Here is a 17,512-nt window from a genome sequence, read left to right as displayed (position 1 = left end):
CTCATCACAAGAAACTATCAGAAGCAAAAACAATGACAATATGAAAGTCTTACCTTCAATCTATCGATTTATCGATTCCTTCTCGATCAAAACCATGCAAAGAAAGAATACATTTTAGACTAATTCATCCCATTAAAACTTATTTTTGGTTGATACAACCAGTTTTCTGTGTCACAGCCGCAGCTGCTGTCAAGAGATTGACGACTTCCTGCTCCTTTCCTTGTATCTATCAGCTGCCTATAGACCACTACGCTGATGCTTGCTTGGCTGTGTATTCACAGGAGAATCCTACACGATACGAGAGGAAACAAATGGTTTCTTCGAGGTAGAAGATGAAGTCCTTCGGCGATGCACTCAACTGCGGCCGTCAATAACCGGGGACGAACGTGCCGACGTAACCAAATCCGACTACAAAGAAAGCAATTGCTTGGAGGAAGAGGTAGAGGAAGTAATGGTTCTTCCCAAAGGCCACATCGTAGCACCCACAGAAGAAGAGGTAAGCGCCTGTCCAAAGCTCCAGTAGATGTAATCTGGTGGAGGACAAATTCCAAGTATCGGTCAAAGAAATCCACAGCAAAAGCCATAATCTGAACAGAAGAAATACCTATCGCCAATCCTAATCGGTGGCTTCCTCGCGGCCTTGACCGCCATTTTGGCCTTCACAGTGTCTCCTAGCTTCTCTGTGACCACCCACTCGTTCACTCTTCCTGCTTCCAACAGGCCAATAAGGGTGGCTTTTGTCCTGTGCAGCGACATGACGTTCTCGAAGAGGATCCAAAACACCAGCAAGTGAAGAGACCTGTCACCACATGAATCATCGACCTTTCTTCTATGAATCATCCCAATGGATGATGGTCTGCAAGAGTAGACTGATCCTTACCGTGGAGTTCCGACAGCATTGAGAAGGGCGATGATGGAAGGGATGTAGATCGCACCCCACCTGGGTATTTCCACCTCAGGAACCAGGACAGCGGCAGGGATAACCACGCAGTAGAATACAAAGGTCACAATGTGAGCTACCACCTTACGAACAAAGAAGAAACTGTAGATCACATGTACTTTCTTCCACAGACTCACTTTCTGCATTGCAGAGGAGAAGTAAGCTTGATCAGGTATAGAACAGCAAGCAATCTCTATCTCTTCAATCTTTTGTAGAGTGAGTTGACCTTGTTATTAGCAATTTCCATCGCCATCTTTCTGAATAGGTTTGCTGGGCCACAAGACCACCTGTGTTGCTGATACCGGTACGCCCTGAGAGTGCTCGGCAGCTCATTCTTGACCTGAATTCACGTACTAGATTACCTTTGAGATCATCAGGAAGGAGGACTACCCAAACTAGATTACCTTGAGATCTCCAAGGAAGACAAACTTCCAACCCTTGAGGCTCGCTCGAACAGCCAAATCCATGTCCTCTACCGTGGTCCGGTCCTTCCAACCTCCAGCTTCATTGAGAGCAGCAATCCGCCACACTCCGGCAGTCCCTGCGCATCGACGCATCAGGGGAAATGTTGCAGAGAATGACCAAGAAGTTGGCTTCTTAGAAGCAGAGGAGGCTCACCATTGAAGCCGAAGAAGGCGTATGCAGAGGATCCGACTTCCTGCTCCACTGTGAAGTGGTAATCCAGTGACATCTCCTGCATCCTCGCCATCAAACATTCGTCCGAATTCACTGCAAAATTGGCACGAGTCAGGCCGCCTTACAGTATCCCGCTGGTTGGTCTGCTCGAGTCAAAGCCATCTCCTCCGTTCGGTGACGGTCCAAGGTGCAGGTCCTAGTTTTGTCCTTACATTGATGCGGTTTGATTACAAGGTTTGAGGCACCATTGCTCGGTAGCACAGGTAAAGATGGTGCACATGGGATGTCAGAAAGACGAGAGATAAGATGGTGCTGGAATGAATACTGCAGATGACCTCTCTCTCCCCCTCTCCTCTCGGACGGCAGGGAAGCAAGACAGGGGAGTTTAGGTGCAGGAACAGAGACCACGTGTGCAATCCGACACTAGGAACTTTGTTCCTTCCTCTCCTCGGAAGTAACAGAGGTCGGAGGGAGTAACATGGTGAGACCACAAGCTGTCTCCTTCACAAAATCTAGGCGCGTGATGCTATGAGATATTAGTGCTCGAACAAAAGACTCTGGAGGCTCACATTTCCTCACTGTGCCCCCATATGATCCATGATTCAGACTTGTGTCCATCATTAACTGAGAGAGAGAGAGAGAGAGAGCGTCTCTCCAATCCATGTGATCTGGTTGCGAGAACAAAAGTAGTGGTTGATCGGTCAATGAAGAGGGTGGAGACGATGGAGTGGTTACCGAATTTCCAGCGGGCTTGGACGAGGCCGACGGCGGGGTTGTGGAGGAGGAAGGGGACGGTGCGGCAGAGGAAGTCGGGCTCGGGCTGGAAGTCGGCGTCGAAGATGGCGACGTAGTCGCAGTGATTGACGTAGCTGTGTTTCATGCCCTCCTTGAGCGCGCCAGCCTTGTAGCCGCTCCGGTTGTCCCTGATCTCGTACTTGATGTTCACCCCCTTGCTCGCCCACCTCCGGCACTCCGCCTCCACCAGATCCTGCATGCAGATGTCTTTGGTGGTTAGGAGGAACGAACAAAGCAGAGGAAGACAGAAATCGATGGAAAACCTGAGAAATTTACGAGAATGCATGCGGATGTCTGCGTCTTGTGCAGTGGGGGATGGCGATCTTAGTTACCTTAACAACCGTGTCCGTGGAATCATCCAGCACTTGGATTATGATGCGGTCCGACGGCCAAGAGAGGCCACACGCAGCTCCAATGGAGAGCTGGTAGACCTGCAAGGTTGCGTTTCAGGACGAAGGAACAAGGTGCACATTGGAGAGAGAGAGAGAGAGAGAGAGACCTCCTTCTCGTTGTACATGGGGATTTGGACGAGGACCATGGGGTAGGAGGAGCTGCCGAGCTCGAGGTCGTCGCGCATGGGCTCCCACCTGTAGCGCTTCTCGGGCCGCCGGCCGAACAGCTTGACGAGGACGATGACGACGGCCATGTACGCCTTCTCGACGACGAGCATGACGGACATCACCAGGCACAGGAACACGGCCAGCCGCAGCAGGGGCACCATCACCGGGGCCTTGATCTGCTGCCACACCATCCCCATCTGCTCCGTGATGTCGTCCCTCGCCCCCTGGAACGACTCCGGCAGCAGGGCCGTCGAAGTGAGCCTGTCCATCTCTTCTCCTCCGGGAAAGAAAGAGAACAAACGTGGCCCTACTCTCTCTCTCTCCCTCCCTGGATAGACGTATGAAGCAAGACGACAGGAAGATATCGAGAGAAAAGCTTTCAGCTTTAAGATTCTTTGGCTCCTCGCCCGAAACCAAGATCTAACCCCACTGCCACAGGTCTCTTCCCCTGCTTCTAGCAAGAAGAGGAATGATGAAAGATGGTCTGCTACTTGATTCTTCCAGCCATTTTATATGCGATGGTCGTTTCCTCCCCCTATCCCACCGTCCATAAATAAACATCCCCATGGTAAAACGACTAACCGAGCAAAGATAGAAGAAGAAGCCAAAGGCTGGTGAATTGGTATAACCCAAAGGAGAAGAAAGGAAGTCACAGAAGCTAACAACAAAAAGGAAGAAGATGAAACCAGAGAACACGAGAAGAGTTGGCGGCGCAGATCCACAGGTCCCATGCATTAATAATAGTAAGTAATAATGGTTTCTACTGTTCCTAACGACTTGTGATCACAGTTTGTTTCGAATCCAAATAGAATTAACTCATACTTAGAATCGAATCGGCTCAATAGTTCTACTCATATGGTTTTAATTCCGATTCCTAAATTAGAATCAACAGTTTCAAACCGATTAAATATGGTTCCAATTTTGTTGGAAGTAATTTGATTTATTTTTTTTTATCAATCGAAATTGATGAATCTAATCGAAAATGGGGCTATTCAACTATGTTAATATTTATTTTTAATTTCGATAAAAAAAATCATTTTCTTCCCTTTTATTTTTGTCGCTAATCATTCATCACAATGTTGTTTGACTATTAAAACATACTAAAAGACCGAGAGAGAACTATGGGTAAAATAAGACCGAGAGAACAGCCGCTCTGAATCTTCTATAATTCATGTGGTACAATCCTCAACCCACCACATGCATCCAACATGGAATGGAGTGTGTGCAATAGCTACTCATGGAGGAAGATTGACAAGCTGAAATCATAGAAACCAACTTGCCATGACTTGTGCAACTATTTAATGGCTTCCAATTACTTACTACATGTATAGTTCAACAAGTACCTGCTTGCTCGGCGAAGAACATGAGAGGTCAGTCAAGTCAACGTAGCATGGCTGAGTACGAGCGGAGATGAACGGCCTGTTTGCCCAATAATTGAAGCGACGACGGCGGCGGCGAGAACATGCGAATTCTGTGCATCCCACGCTGTCGCAGGTAATTTATTGTAGGAGGGTCTGACGGCTCCGTTGAGGTGTCACCACCGGTTGAGCTGAGCTATCCTTGCAGTATGTGCTCTCAGCTCTTTGGGGTTGGGAAGGGCTGATAGGAATAATGTTCATCGTCCTATCGTGATGTGTGGATGTCAGTTCACTAGAAAGGATGAATTCAATTCAGAGGAGCTCATCAAACGAACGAGTAGAAATTGAGACTCGAGTAATGGAGCAGATGCAGTACTCGAATGGCTTCTGAGTGTATTGCGAGCAAGGAGCAGATGCAGAACGATGATGAGAGTAGAACAGTCGAAGGTCATCGATCATTAGCAGGATTGAGGCAGAGGAAGAAGTTCCTTGAGCCCACATCAATCAGCATTTCTTTCGGATCCAAACCTGATAAGAATCATCGACGTCATCGATACCATTCGCTATAGATGACATGAAAGGGTCTGTGATCGGGTATGGTCTTTGCTCACATTCGAGGCTGAACCGAGAGTATTGAAGGCCGAAAGCAGTAGTGGCCGCCTGCCTTCCTTGGCGTAGAGCCGCAGCGCCACCGCCACCACCAGGTTCTCGACTCTCCAATCTGTGGACGCCATCACCCACACCGGCCACGGGCTCCGCTGCACCGTCACGTTCACCGCCCAGTACTCCGCCGCTTCCGGTTGGGCCTTGGGCTGCCGAATCTGGTGGTGCTTCAGCAGAAAGCGCATCATCGTCCGCCCATTGAACAAGGTTGAGTGCTCTGAAAGGCACTTCCTGGTTATGAAGAGGAGTTACAATGACACCAGGTACCTGGATATCCTTCATGAACAGCTGAAGAGTTCTGTACCCACTGTTAGAATAGGAGTTACATGCAACTGTATGGCTTGTTTGAGGAAAAAGGAGAGTTGGCATTGCAGTTGCTGATTACTAAAGAGGTCCAGAAAATAAAGTTTTGTGAGGTTGCAAAGTAATATGCATCTGCTCTTAGTCAACTGAACTAACAGAAGTTACTAATATGAATGGATTCATACCTCGGGTAACTAAACATCAATGTTGCTGTCACTAAGAGTTCAGATGCTTAGTCTCTAAAGTCCTCCCTCTTTTATGTTCAGTGCCATGCTTCTCTGCATATTAGCTTCTTTTTCTTGAGAATCTGCCAATTTGAAAGTCAAGTCATCCCACGAGTAATATTCCTCTTCATAGATCAATGCTTGCATGAAAGCAAAGTGAATTTAGTTTATGATCAGAATGCGCCAAGTCCAGCAAATCTGTTCTCTGCGCAACCTTGACTGGAACTAGCTCAATTACTTCTGCCAACTCTTTCTCTGCTCCAGTGCCGACATACCTGCACCAAGGATCATCAAATCATCCGCGCCATTGTTTCTTAACGTCATGATCATGTGTGCACGGTTGGGCTAACACATAATTGGGAATGTGACTAATGTGCTTTACTCCAGTTAAAGATATAGTTAGGTGAAGGATGACACCGATTCATAATTGACAAACTAGGATTTCTACAGAACATTGCTGCTGTAATTTCATCTTTCATACCTATTACCTCTCATTTTCTCCACCTGCCTCATCTTCTTTCCATCTTTTCCCATCTCCTTGTAGCTTCTTTTGCCAATAGGTGCACAGGATGAGGGAGGATACTGATTAATGAGTGATCACTGCAAGTGTTGGAGTGCATCAGTCGATTTAAAGTCATCAATGATTGGGTTTGAGGTTGTTGACCCTTGGAAACTCTCTATCACCATTGCTAATGGTGACCAGCTGGAGACGTTCGGTAAGATGGTGACAGTTTGCTAGTGGAACAACCTAAAGGCAGAAGGGAGATATAGTTGCAAGTTTTTGAGCAAATAAAGAAGGAATCAGTGTCATGGCAGATCATAATAATTGGTAGAACTAGTGAAGTCATCAACCGCTTGGGTGCTCGCCTAGGTGCCCAGGCAAGGTGAGGCGAGGCCCGAGCCCCATTAGTGGGTTGGGCGGGTGACTTTAATCGGACGCTGGACGGGCCAAGCGTCCGCTAGGTCGAGCCAGTTGCAGTTGAATCTCTAGTTTTATTGAACTAGATGAGAACAGTCTCAACAACCCTCCTCTCCCTCCTTCTCGATAGCTACACCCCTCTTCGCTTCTCTCTACATGTTCCCCTCCTCCTTCCTCCTCTCCTTCCCTTTATTTCTTTCTCTTTCTCCTGTAATCATGTAATGTTAATTATTGTGTTTTCTTGGCAATATAACATCAATGATTGTTAATAATGGTCTATCATCTGCAAATTTTGTGATTATTGACTTTCTTGAGAGAAATTATTGGTTTTTAACGGTAATCTTCCTTTTTCTTGTCATTCTTATTATTAGAATTGAACAATATAGTGCTTTGGTACTTTAAATGAATGTAATTTGATGTTTTGATGGTGATATTTGAAATATAAAGTGATATAGAACACATGTAATTTCTCATTTTTATTTTGATGATCATATTTCTTTTTAATCATATATTTTTAAAAAATTAATATTTGTGAGTGCTTCGCTTCGCTCGGGCAAATGCCTAGTGCCTCAGGTGTTTTAGCACCTTGGCGTCATTAACTACATTGGGTACAACTACATTGGTGACCATTATCTTATTACAAGAAAGACTAAATCATTGCCTAGAACTCCTCTCTTTCCAACTAGAGCTAAAACAATTGTTAAAGAACATATAACCAACCAATATAAGGCACCGCATAAAAGTTGAACCATAGAAATGCTCATGCAAGAGTAATAGCATGTAGAGAACGATAAAATGGGCACCAAAACAGTGCCACCCACAATCTACAACATAGAAACAGCCAAGTATATTAACTTAAATCAGTTTATTCATTTTCCATTTGCTTTAGATCAATATTATTCCCTCAAACTAAAAACTTTCCCTCTCTCACTCAGCAAGATAATATCTGTTTCGTTGATGGTATTTCAATTTTAAGCCAGATTAAATGAGAGTAAATCTGAACGCAACAAAGGAATAATAGCGCAAGAAGATGAAGAAGAGTACCAGGACAAAATGTAGAGTGAGATCACCTGGCAGCTCCTCCTATCCAGAAAGCATTCCCTTCAATTCAATCCTTAATACCTGGTCCATCAGTACTTTATTAATGAAGAACATGTGCAGAAGTATGTGACGAAGAAGTTTCTGAAACATGAAGTAAAGGTAAACACCTTTCGAGCTCCATATTCCCACATCTCGTGAATATTCAAATCAGTGCTATTTCATGGTCACAAAAAACAGATAAATAACTTGGTGAAAAGAGTATCTGTAGCTTCTCAATTCCAGAGCTACCACTAAGTGAAACACCATTCTTCAACATATTCTTCTCACAGCTCCCACATATCTATCTCCGACAACTTCCTTCAATTTGTTAAGAAAGGGATCCTCGGTAAGGCTTGCAGCTATCTCAACGGGTGAGACACTGGCAACAAGTACATAATTCTCGCCGTTGCCGACATCTATTTCATACAGCTCAGCAAAAACCTTACCAAAAATATCAATCATTTGTTTATAGAAAGATGGACATGGAGGAATGACATTTACCACTACAATTCCGTGATCCTTAAGAATTGTGCGCACATCTATCAGAATGCTCCTCTCAGGAAATTCCAATGGCGGGGCGTAGACACCACTGCCAGGGTCCTCCGAGTCCAAATCCACCATTACAGCATCAAACCCAGAAGAATGATCTCCCAATAATGCAATGAAGTTGTGATCGGATACACCATAACTCGAATTCAAATCTTTTCCAGTCTTCAAAGTGCTTAAATACTTGATGAGTACAAGCCCATCACCAACACCAACTTTAAGAAAGTCATCATCCGCTAATCCAAAATGCTGTCTTGCGACGTTCAGAACTACATCATCAGCCTCAATTCCCACCACATCAAAACCAAAACTTGATCTCAGGGACATCAGCAGAGCTCCACCACCCACCCCCACACAAAGAGCTCGTGGCATCAAACCAGATCGGACCTGCCGCCCGACTGCCGGTGCGATCAAAGAGAGCCCCGCAACCATGGGTTTGAGGTACGGCTGTACCAACGACCCTGTCTCGGGCCGAAAGGACCCAGGACTCGAGGAAGAAGAAGAAGAATCAAGGACGAGACGCACCTGGGACTGCACCAGATTCGGCATCCTCTTAAACCGCAACCTCCTCCTGAGCTCTGGCATCGCCGACGGGGACCGGTCGAGTTCCACGTCCTCCACCAGCATCTCTCCGGCGACAGGGCCGACCAGCATCTCCACCGGAGTGAGACGGAGGACGTCGTCCTCGAAGGAGAGAAAAGGGATATCCGGTAACCCATCACAAAAAGCGGCCTTTGGGGAGAGCGCAAGGATGAGCGGGAGGAGGCGCTGCTGGAACCGGAGAAGCCGATCCGAGTCAGCATCCGATTGGGGGCGGAAATAGGGCTTCGCAGAGGAGGAGGGGACGTCTCCAACGAGGAGGAGTCGGGCGAGGGGGCGATCATCGGAGGAGGAAGAGAGAAGGAGCTGGAGGTGTCCGGCGGCGGTGGAGAAGATCCAGTCGTCCTCGCGGCCGGGGGGAACGAGCATTGCGGCGGTGCAGGGCGGCGGCGCCGGGGTCGGGAGGGGCGAATCAAGGACAGCGACTCGGAGGGGGTCGGCGTAGGGATCGCCGGGCTGTGGGTTAGGAAACACGAAGGAGACGAACCGGGAAGGGGAGAGGCGCTCGAACGCACCGGGCTCCATCGTCGCACCACCCATCGCTCACTCCGACTACCGTTGTTATAATGGTTAGTATCGGCACCGCTACAGAAGGACCGAAATATCGGTTATCATACATAGATGCAACCATTTATAACGGTACGTTAACAGAACTTGGATTGTCATATAAACGGGTCGGGTATAAGTTCATCGTTTTGGATCCGACACCCAATACATATAATATGATCTGAATTGGTGATGGATTTACCTTTAATTCCGGGTCGGGCCGGGTATTCGTTTAACATGGCAGGTTGTCATTCGACCAGGTGACGTTATCCCTACTCCCGGCGGCAATCCAACTGAAGCCACACGCCCTTCGTCTCACCGTGTCCGAAGGCTGCTGCTGGCGGTCCCGTCCCTTCTCAATCCGCCGTCCATCGATAACCGGGCCGCCCTCGCCCTTGTTACCTGCAGAGGAAATGCTCGCTCTGGTACCTCCGCCGCTGGCGTGCGGTGCTCCTCATCGGAGGAGCCCCAGGCCCGGCCGCGGTGCTTGCTGCTCGAGCCTGAGAGAGATCCGTCAGGCGCCGGAGCTCCTGCGATCCCTGCCGGAGATAAGGGAGGCGAAGCGGGTGGTGCTGGTGAGGCACGGGCAGAGCACCTGGAACGAGGAGGGTCGTATTCAGGGGAGCTCCGACCTGTCCGTGCTCACTCCTAAGGGCGAGTCGCAGGCCGAGACCTCCCGACAGATGCTCCTCACCGACTCCTTCGATGTCTGCTTCACTAGGTCGGTCCATTATTCCTAAAATTCCTCTTCTTCTTTGATCTTTTGTAGAAAATTTCCACCTTTTAAAGATTCGATTTCTTATTGGCCTCCGCCTATCTTTTCTCTCTCATTCTGAAGACTGTAAGTCTTCTGAGAAGAGGAAGAAGGTGAAAAAGGGTGCTTTTTGATATTTTGATGTCATCAACATCACGTTGTCTGCTTTCTTGCAGTTTTTGCTGTGTGATTGATACATAGGATTCGGCTATTTGGTTCTTTCTGTGTTGACTGTGTGGAACGTGGTTTTTGTTATGTGTACCAGTCCCTTGATTCGATCCAAGAGGACAGCCGAGATCATATGGGGTCCTCGGCAGGAGGAGATGATTCCGGAACCTGACTTGAGGGAGATTGATCTTTACTCTTTCCAAGTTAGTCTTTTACCAGATCGTTGTGTCTTCCTCCCTCTTGTATTGCGTAGAACGTGGGCTTCTGGATTGATACTAAACTTGTTGTTCTCAACACCAATCCAGGGTCTTCTGAAGTATGAAGGAAAACAGAAATTTGGGGATGCATATCGCCAATGGCAGAAGGATGCTGCAAATTTCAGCATCGATGGGCACTATCCTGTGCGAGAATTGTGGGACCGAGCGGAAAGCTGCTGGAGCAAGATCTTAGCTCATGAAGGGAAGTCGGTGCTTGTTGTTGCTCATAATGCTGTAAACCAAGCTCTGGTTGCCACTGCAATAGGTATATGTGCTGTTTATATTATTTCAGTTCTCTGGCCGAACCTCTCCTGTTTTTGTTAGGACCAGCATAACAGTTGGTCAATCTCTCAAGGACTTGGGACACAGTACTTTAGGATTCTCCTACAGAGCAACTGCGGGGTCAGTGTGATAGACTTCACCCCAAAACCCAGAGGTGGTCCGCCACACATTTGCGTTAATCGTTTGAATCAGGTACATGCTTCAATCTAACATTTATGTGGTGATTAGTAGTTGCTAGTATCATGTAGGGATAAAGTGACGGGAAGGGATAAAGCGTTCCAAGAGCTTTTGGATTACATTTCAAGTCATGGTCACACTAATAACACCACTTACGGCCTCATTGTGGTTGGTTGTTGCTTTGTTATACTCGCCCCTATGTTCGACAAAAGTATAGTACCCAAGTAATCCTCCTAGGCCCCTATTCTTTCACTTTCTTTCATCTTTGTGGAAGAATACATGATATTAAATATCCTTTAGTTGTACTATTTGCTTTTAGGCATGTTTTATTTCTTTATTGTAAGATTCTACAATGATTTGCTTTCTCGTTATTAATATATTTTTAAGGCTTATAGCAAAGATAAGTTTCGGAAGGCATTCACAAAAAGAAAGGCTTCATAAATTCTGTAGTAGGGTCATCACAAATAATTTGAGAAGCTGAGAGGCTTTTGAACTTATACCAGCCTTTGTTGGTTTTCAAAAGATATGAGAATAGATAGAGTATTTAATATATTTTTGTTTTCTATGGCATCATAATAGTAGCATTACAGTAGGCCTTTATGATACTTTTAGTGCCAGTAGCTTATCGAAAGTTGTTATCCATGGACTTAATTCTATTGCAGACACCAAATTCTCCTGTGGCTCCTGGAACTTCTGGAGGAAGGAAAACTAGAAATCGGATCATTTTAGTCTGCCATGGAACCACACAAAGCAACACTGAGGTACAAAAAAAAAATTGATGATTATTAGAGCTTTAGGTTTACTTGTAAAAGTATCACTTTAAAACTTGACAAATATTCAATATTTCATTTCTTGCATTTTAGTTTCTTCTAAGGTTCTTGAAATCGCCAATTTTTAATTTTATTTCTGGCAGGGGAAACAGTTGAAGTTTGCAGGGTTCATCTGCAGAATTTCTAAATTAAATAACTCTATGTTTCCTTCTTTTTGATAGTGTCATATCTTTTGTTCAACAATTTTCTTATTTCATTGGTCGCAAGGTTATAGTGTCTGTTATATTTCGTTTCTGAATTAAAGTCATCTCTCTTGTTTTTCTATAATAGTTTCTAAGAGAATTTTTTTCTAAATAAAACATATGATTCGATTCTAATTTTCAGGTGTTTGCCAATATGGGATATGAGTCCATGAATATGCTTGGGATAATACAGGTAGCTACTTTCTTCCCTCCATTTGATAGCATTCTGCTGGCAATGGATTTATTCATCCGACCATTCCTGGACCACTATTACTGCAGTCACAAAAAACCGCGGAGCTTCTTCTGGACTTGAAGATCGATTGCATTGCCTGCAGTCCACGTGTTGCCTCAGTTGACACAGCCATGTCTATATCGGAGGTGAGACTCTTTCAAAGTTCTCCAAGAACATCAGAGAACAAATGATTCGTAATTCTGTGTCCTCAAATCATCACAAGTCACATATCATTCTATCAGTCTCACTTTGAACACAGGTCCAAGAAGCTGCAGATTGTTTAGGCGCCGACTGCATGCCTCGTTATGTGGAGGTGAAGAAAATGGTCGACCTCGAAGTGGAACCTGCCTTTCAGCAAGCACAGAAGGTAAAAGTTTATGATTTAGAACTCATTTCAGTCTTGGACAAACTAACATCCTATGTTTCAACTCCATGATTTCTTGCACGCAAAGTGTACAAACAACTCTCATATCGGAAATGGTTCATTAATTTTTCTTCTCTTTTCTCCCAGAATTCAACAGGCAGCTTGGTGGTTCATCCAGGTTGGTTAGATGGCTTTGACCATCGATCATTAACCGATATTTGGAAGCAGACAAAGAAGGCTTGGCATTCCTTGCTACACGAACTCTTGAATGAATCAGAACCAGAAAGAAACTTGGTGGTTGTAGGACACCCTGCCCTTCATATTGCACTGATAGCCCAATGCCTCAACCTAACAATGGAATGGATGGGATCCTTTCATCTTGATGCTGGTAGCGTCAGTGTTATTGACTTTCCAGATGGGCCTACAGGAAGAGGCATAGTTCGATGTATAAATTACACAGCACATCTAGGAAGATGGTCCATTCCAGTTACAAGATCGACAGCATATGATGAAGAGTTCTAGCTGAATTTGCAGGTTTCTCTTTCGTTCTTGGCAGACTTGATCTACCACAGATTGATTCATCATGTGTATATATTGTATTCATATAAGAATTATGTAATTTGAAAAGAGGAAAAAGGAAGAATGAATTTTACTCATTCAAAAGAATGGATCTTTGTATGATTATAAGCTTCATAATGATAACCTATTTGGCCAGGCCAATTAGTTTTTACTTGTGTTTGGAAGGAATTACCTCACATCTTCTAAATAGTACATATAGAACGGTATATATGAACTAGATAATCTATCGAGTCGATGGCATAGATTCGGCCGTATGCTTCCAAAAAGACTTCATTGGTGCATACCAAATCTATGTCGGTCCGATACCCAAAACGTCAAATCAAACGATACTACCATCACAAGATCATCTTTTTTTGCTACCAGGCAATGGATGTTTAGGATCAGCATGTCTGTGCCCACATACATGGGAATGAATCAAAGAGAGCCTACCTGGCCATCATCAAGCTTTTCATTTTAGTAGCATAAGGTGGTTGGAATTGCTCTCCAAAGGCATTGCTTAGCAGGGATGAGCAAGTTTATATATTTCACTTCAAAATCACCAAAGTAATTTAAGTAAATCTAGAATGCAAAATAAGGATAATGGAACGCAGCACTTGGTTTTCGCATAATACTCGGAGATATGACAAAGTGGAAAGGTTAAACACTCAGGTAGCCAGACAAACTGTCTATAAAAAGATTAATCAGTCTTCAGAAGTATATACCATCAAAATTCATGATTTTATAGCAGAATACCAAAAACCACCCATTTCAACAATCTCCAACAACTGACCCTCAAACATCATGCCGGATAAAAAGCAGCATGCAGCTCACGACAAACAGTTGTACAGATATGATGTTAGCTTCTAAATCCCTTCAATCCCTATGTATTTGGCATGGAGATCAATCTCAAGCATATCCTATTTCCTGTTATTTGAGTGGCAAAGAATTTTGTAGATTCTTGATGTATCTTGTTTTTGCTTGATATGGAGCAGTTGGCTACAGATCAAGAAGGCATTATAACTGGATCCAGATGGCAACGACATCAACTGGTCTTCCTGAGGGGAGACGGTTCTCTGGTTTTCTGCTACCCTTGGGAGTAACATGACTGTGCAAATTGATAGTGGCATGGATCTGCAACAAAGGTTTCAGGGTGAGAAAAGGTTCTGGTGGCTGAACTGTAGAGAGGTCACAGTGCATGTTCTCTATCAGGAGAATCTCGCAATGAAATTCTACAGACAGGGCATGTTGAATGTTGTTTCAGCCATGTCTATGCAAGTAACATGGAATGTATGGCCACAAGATGGAAGAATGCGCAAAACATCCGTCTCTTGGTACACCTACCAAAAGCAGCAAGATGAATTATAGGTCAATATCTTGAAAGAAGCCAGTAAGAAGGGGAAAAAAGTAAAAAACATAAACATTGTAAAATATCAGCCAGAGAAAAGTGCAATATGACCCTGCGTAAGTGAGCAAATGCACAAGAGTTAGAGAGAGAGAGATATATATAACAAGATAGATAATTAATTCCTAGAGAATTAAACATAACTTGATTGCCAGAATGCACAAATGATATATAACAAGTCAGGTCATATCTTCTCAGGCAATTTACCTGTTATTTCCATCACCACTTTTCTGAGTATACTCTAATGCAACAAATGTTAGGAAGCTCCTATAGTTACAGTTGAATTTTAGCATCTATGTACATATACAAATAAATTGGCAAAAAAGTACAAGATAGTTGTGTTTTATGGAATTCCTGATCATATTTTGCTGTAGCCATTATTTATTTCATCATCTCTGGATCCTCTAAGGTTTTTTTCACCAAAAATTATTCATTGTCACCAGTGCAATATTACATGACTCTTTAGGCTAACTCTCCAAATTTAAACAGTTTGTTCTTCAAGGAAAAGAAAAGATATAAATAAATACACTGAAAGATGTAATGGAAAAGAAACAATTAAGTTCAGCAGATTGCATGACTGTGTGGTAACAGAATTTTGTTATCATGAATATTTATAACAGGTCAACATGCAGAAATAAAAATAATAAAACTCAAGCCTGCAAAAATGGTAGAATAGGAATTGCTTCACAAAAGAAATTAAAAGATGCACAAACAACTACATGTTTTCCTAAAGTAAAACTAAAATCGAATAAATTGTGGTGCATCTACAGGACCTCAAAACATCAATCTAATTGTTCAACAACTATTGTTTTCCTAGAAACTATCTAGAACAAGGTATACAAAATTTTTTGTTAAATAAATGAAAAGCAAACAAGAAATTGGTGTTCTTTGAAAGCTAGTTTTTTGGTCAGGTAAACAAGAGTCACAGGTCTAACACTCATCCGATGGGAAGCATCGCAATGCCAATTCAATCATGTTCAATAAAACCATCTTTCTACTCATGCTTGAGCAGATGAAAGTAAATTGTTTACTAAAATAACGTATATTGGACAGCATCTTAGAATGCAATAAGTACTTTAAAATTTGAGAGTGTCATTAACTTATCAGTACCATTACAAGCCAAATTCAAACCTCATATATATCACCAACTAAAGGCATATAAATGAAAGGAACATTATAACGGTGAACCAAGTGCATGAGCCTCCCACAAATGCAGGATCTAATAAGAGTTAATTTAAGCATATTGTTTGCTAAAATAGTTTATATTGGACAGCATCTTAGAATGCAATAAGTACTTTAAAATTTGAGAGTGTCATTAACTTATCAGTACCATTACAAGCCAAATTCAGACCTCATATATTTCACCAAATAAAGGCATATAAATGAAAGGGACATTATAAAGGATGAACCTCCCGCCACTGTGAAATCTAAGGAGACTTGACGTACAAGACTCGAACTCTAGTCTCCCATGTTGCACAGGAATAATCTTACTGTTGTACCAAGTGCAACCTCATAAAAGAAATGTAATGAAGTTGCACAACCAGTGAGTTTTTAGATTGAGCATTAAGCAATACCATGACAAACCAATTTGACAGACCACAAATTCACCAAATAAAGACATATGCATAATGAATTAGCAAAACCAGAAATCTGTCCCATCCATGGACATATAAGAGCTAACATATTGTGTCAAGTGTTAAAGGAGAAAAAACAATGACAAGAACAACAAATTGAATGTCCCCAGATACTGATAAGTGGTCATTATAAAGAACGACAAAAACGCAAACAATCGAAAGATCAATAGACATAAAGAAAATGAGACCTCAATGTGCCTCCTGGCCCAATGCAAGGGACTGATCACCAAATTTCTTTATTGGAAAATTAGCAACTACAACTGGTTCCAGCCCATTGACCCCATGTTCTAGCTGTTCAAGGAAGAAAGCCAAAGGAATAAGTGGGTAGTCATCCAATGCTCACACATCACAATTTCAATACCAAATGAGCATCATCCATAAGAAACTCCAAACCTGTACAATATCAATCTTTTCTCGGTAATTCCAGTGCTAAAAGGCACTCAAACTCGATTAGATTTCATGCATCCTGATTGTCCAGAAAAAGCAAACAAATGATCAAAAGGACCAATAAAACAGTAAAATTAAAACAACATTTCCAATGACGCAAGGCCTTGTACACCTCCCTCCTATCGTCACTCATGACCATCGGCTCAGACCCAGGGATACCAAAAGAACAAGAAAACAATAAAAGGAAAAAAAGTACGCTTTGCAGCCCCCATTTATGTCTCAAGGGAAATCAATGCTGGAAACCGGGCGCGGGCGTGCATTGATCCAAGCCCACTCCACCACAAGGATGTACTTAAACAGAACAACATAGCTCGTAGAGAAAAGGGTCTCCTTTATCCACACAGCGCAAAGTAACAAATCGAAACAGTGCCTTCAAAACAAAAGCGCATGAATTTCTCGTTATAGAGAACAGAAAATGAGAGGAATCAAAAAGGAAGGGGCAGCGTAGGAACCGACAATGCCGAGGTCGGATCTGGTGGCGGCAAGGAAAGCCATTCTGGTGTCCCTGAGGTGCATCATTGCGCAGATTAGGCGAGTGCAGACGAACACAATGAACATGGTGCTCACCGCGCTTCGGGTCACCGTCATCATGATTCCTGCCCTTCCTTCCTCTCTTCTCTCCACTTCGCCTCAAATAATAGGTTGCTGACAGACGCACCTCCCTCGTCAGAATCCACCGCCGCCCCTCGAAATGGCGCCGCGCCTGTCTGCCACGGAACGCTTCCAGATCACGGGTGTCGCGTAATGGGATCGGGGTCGGAAACCTTAGGCGGAGAGGAAGAGGAATCAGAGGGGAGGAACTCGAACTCGATGGGGTGGAGGAAACTCCCAGCGGAGTGAGAAGCAGCGGTGAAGCCAAAAGGGCCCGCTCATGGAAGCCAATAAGAAGATCGAATTGACTCTCGACCCCACTCCCCATATATAATTTTACTTCAATTTAAATTTGGTATATATATATATATATATATATATATATATATATATATATATATATATATATATATATATATATATATATATATATATATATATATATATATATATATATATATATA

General features: G+C 43.6%; 3 protein-coding genes and 1 long non-coding RNA gene across 5 annotated transcripts; 1 reads left to right on the top strand and 3 right to left on the bottom strand.

Moving 5' to 3' along the window:
• Positions 1-367: 367 nt before the first annotated feature.
• LOC103987720 (glucomannan 4-beta-mannosyltransferase 9) lies at positions 368-4,408 on the bottom strand. Of its 2 annotated transcripts, XM_009406103.3 has the most exons (9): positions 2,871-3,922; positions 2,704-2,802; positions 2,312-2,564; positions 1,559-1,669; positions 1,345-1,481; positions 1,167-1,280; positions 881-1,080; positions 605-799; positions 368-530 (listed from the first exon to the last, which is right to left on the bottom strand). In XM_009406103.3, the coding sequence occupies exons 1-9, from the start codon at positions 3,198-3,200 to the stop codon at positions 368-370; spliced, it is 1,602 nt and encodes a 533-aa protein (XP_009404378.2). In that variant the 5' UTR covers positions 3,201-3,922. The 2 variants fall into 2 exon arrangements, with proteins under 2 accessions (XP_009404378.2, XP_018683185.2); XM_018827640.2 differs by lacking the exons at positions 2,704-2,802; positions 2,871-3,922 and adding an exon at positions 4,275-4,408.
• A 3,199-nt stretch (positions 4,409-7,607) lies between these two features.
• On the bottom strand, positions 7,608-9,205 carry LOC135583449 (uncharacterized). Its single transcript, XM_065154326.1, has one exon. It carries the CDS (start codon positions 9,162-9,164, stop codon positions 7,749-7,751), a length of 1,416 nt encoding a protein of 471 aa, XP_065010398.1. The 5' UTR covers positions 9,165-9,205; the 3' UTR covers positions 7,608-7,748.
• Positions 9,206-9,389: 184 nt separating this feature from the next.
• Positions 9,390-13,146, top strand: LOC135640149 (2-carboxy-D-arabinitol-1-phosphatase-like). The gene is made up of 9 exons (XM_065154325.1): positions 9,390-9,891; positions 10,190-10,295; positions 10,398-10,614; positions 10,705-10,823; positions 11,471-11,569; positions 11,963-12,013; positions 12,100-12,198; positions 12,312-12,419; positions 12,564-13,146. Exons 1-9 carry the CDS (start codon positions 9,584-9,586, stop codon positions 12,936-12,938), a joined length of 1,482 nt encoding a protein of 493 aa, XP_065010397.1. The 5' UTR covers positions 9,390-9,583; the 3' UTR covers positions 12,939-13,146.
• A 512-nt stretch (positions 13,147-13,658) lies between these two features.
• LOC103988383 (uncharacterized) lies at positions 13,659-17,294 on the bottom strand. The gene is made up of 4 exons (XR_001978531.2): positions 16,914-17,294; positions 16,404-16,827; positions 16,199-16,301; positions 13,659-14,311 (listed from the first exon to the last, which is right to left on the bottom strand). It is a non-coding gene; the product is annotated as an uncharacterized LOC103988383 (long non-coding RNA).
• Between the last annotated feature and the right edge of the window lie 218 nt (positions 17,295-17,512).

Source organism: Musa acuminata, chromosome BXJ3-6, assembly GCF_036884655.1.
Source record: "Musa acuminata AAA Group cultivar baxijiao chromosome BXJ3-6, Cavendish_Baxijiao_AAA, whole genome shotgun sequence".
NCBI classification, from domain to species: Eukaryota; Viridiplantae; Streptophyta; class Magnoliopsida; order Zingiberales; family Musaceae; genus Musa; species Musa acuminata.
This window is presented reverse-complemented; position numbering and strand designations above follow the sequence as displayed.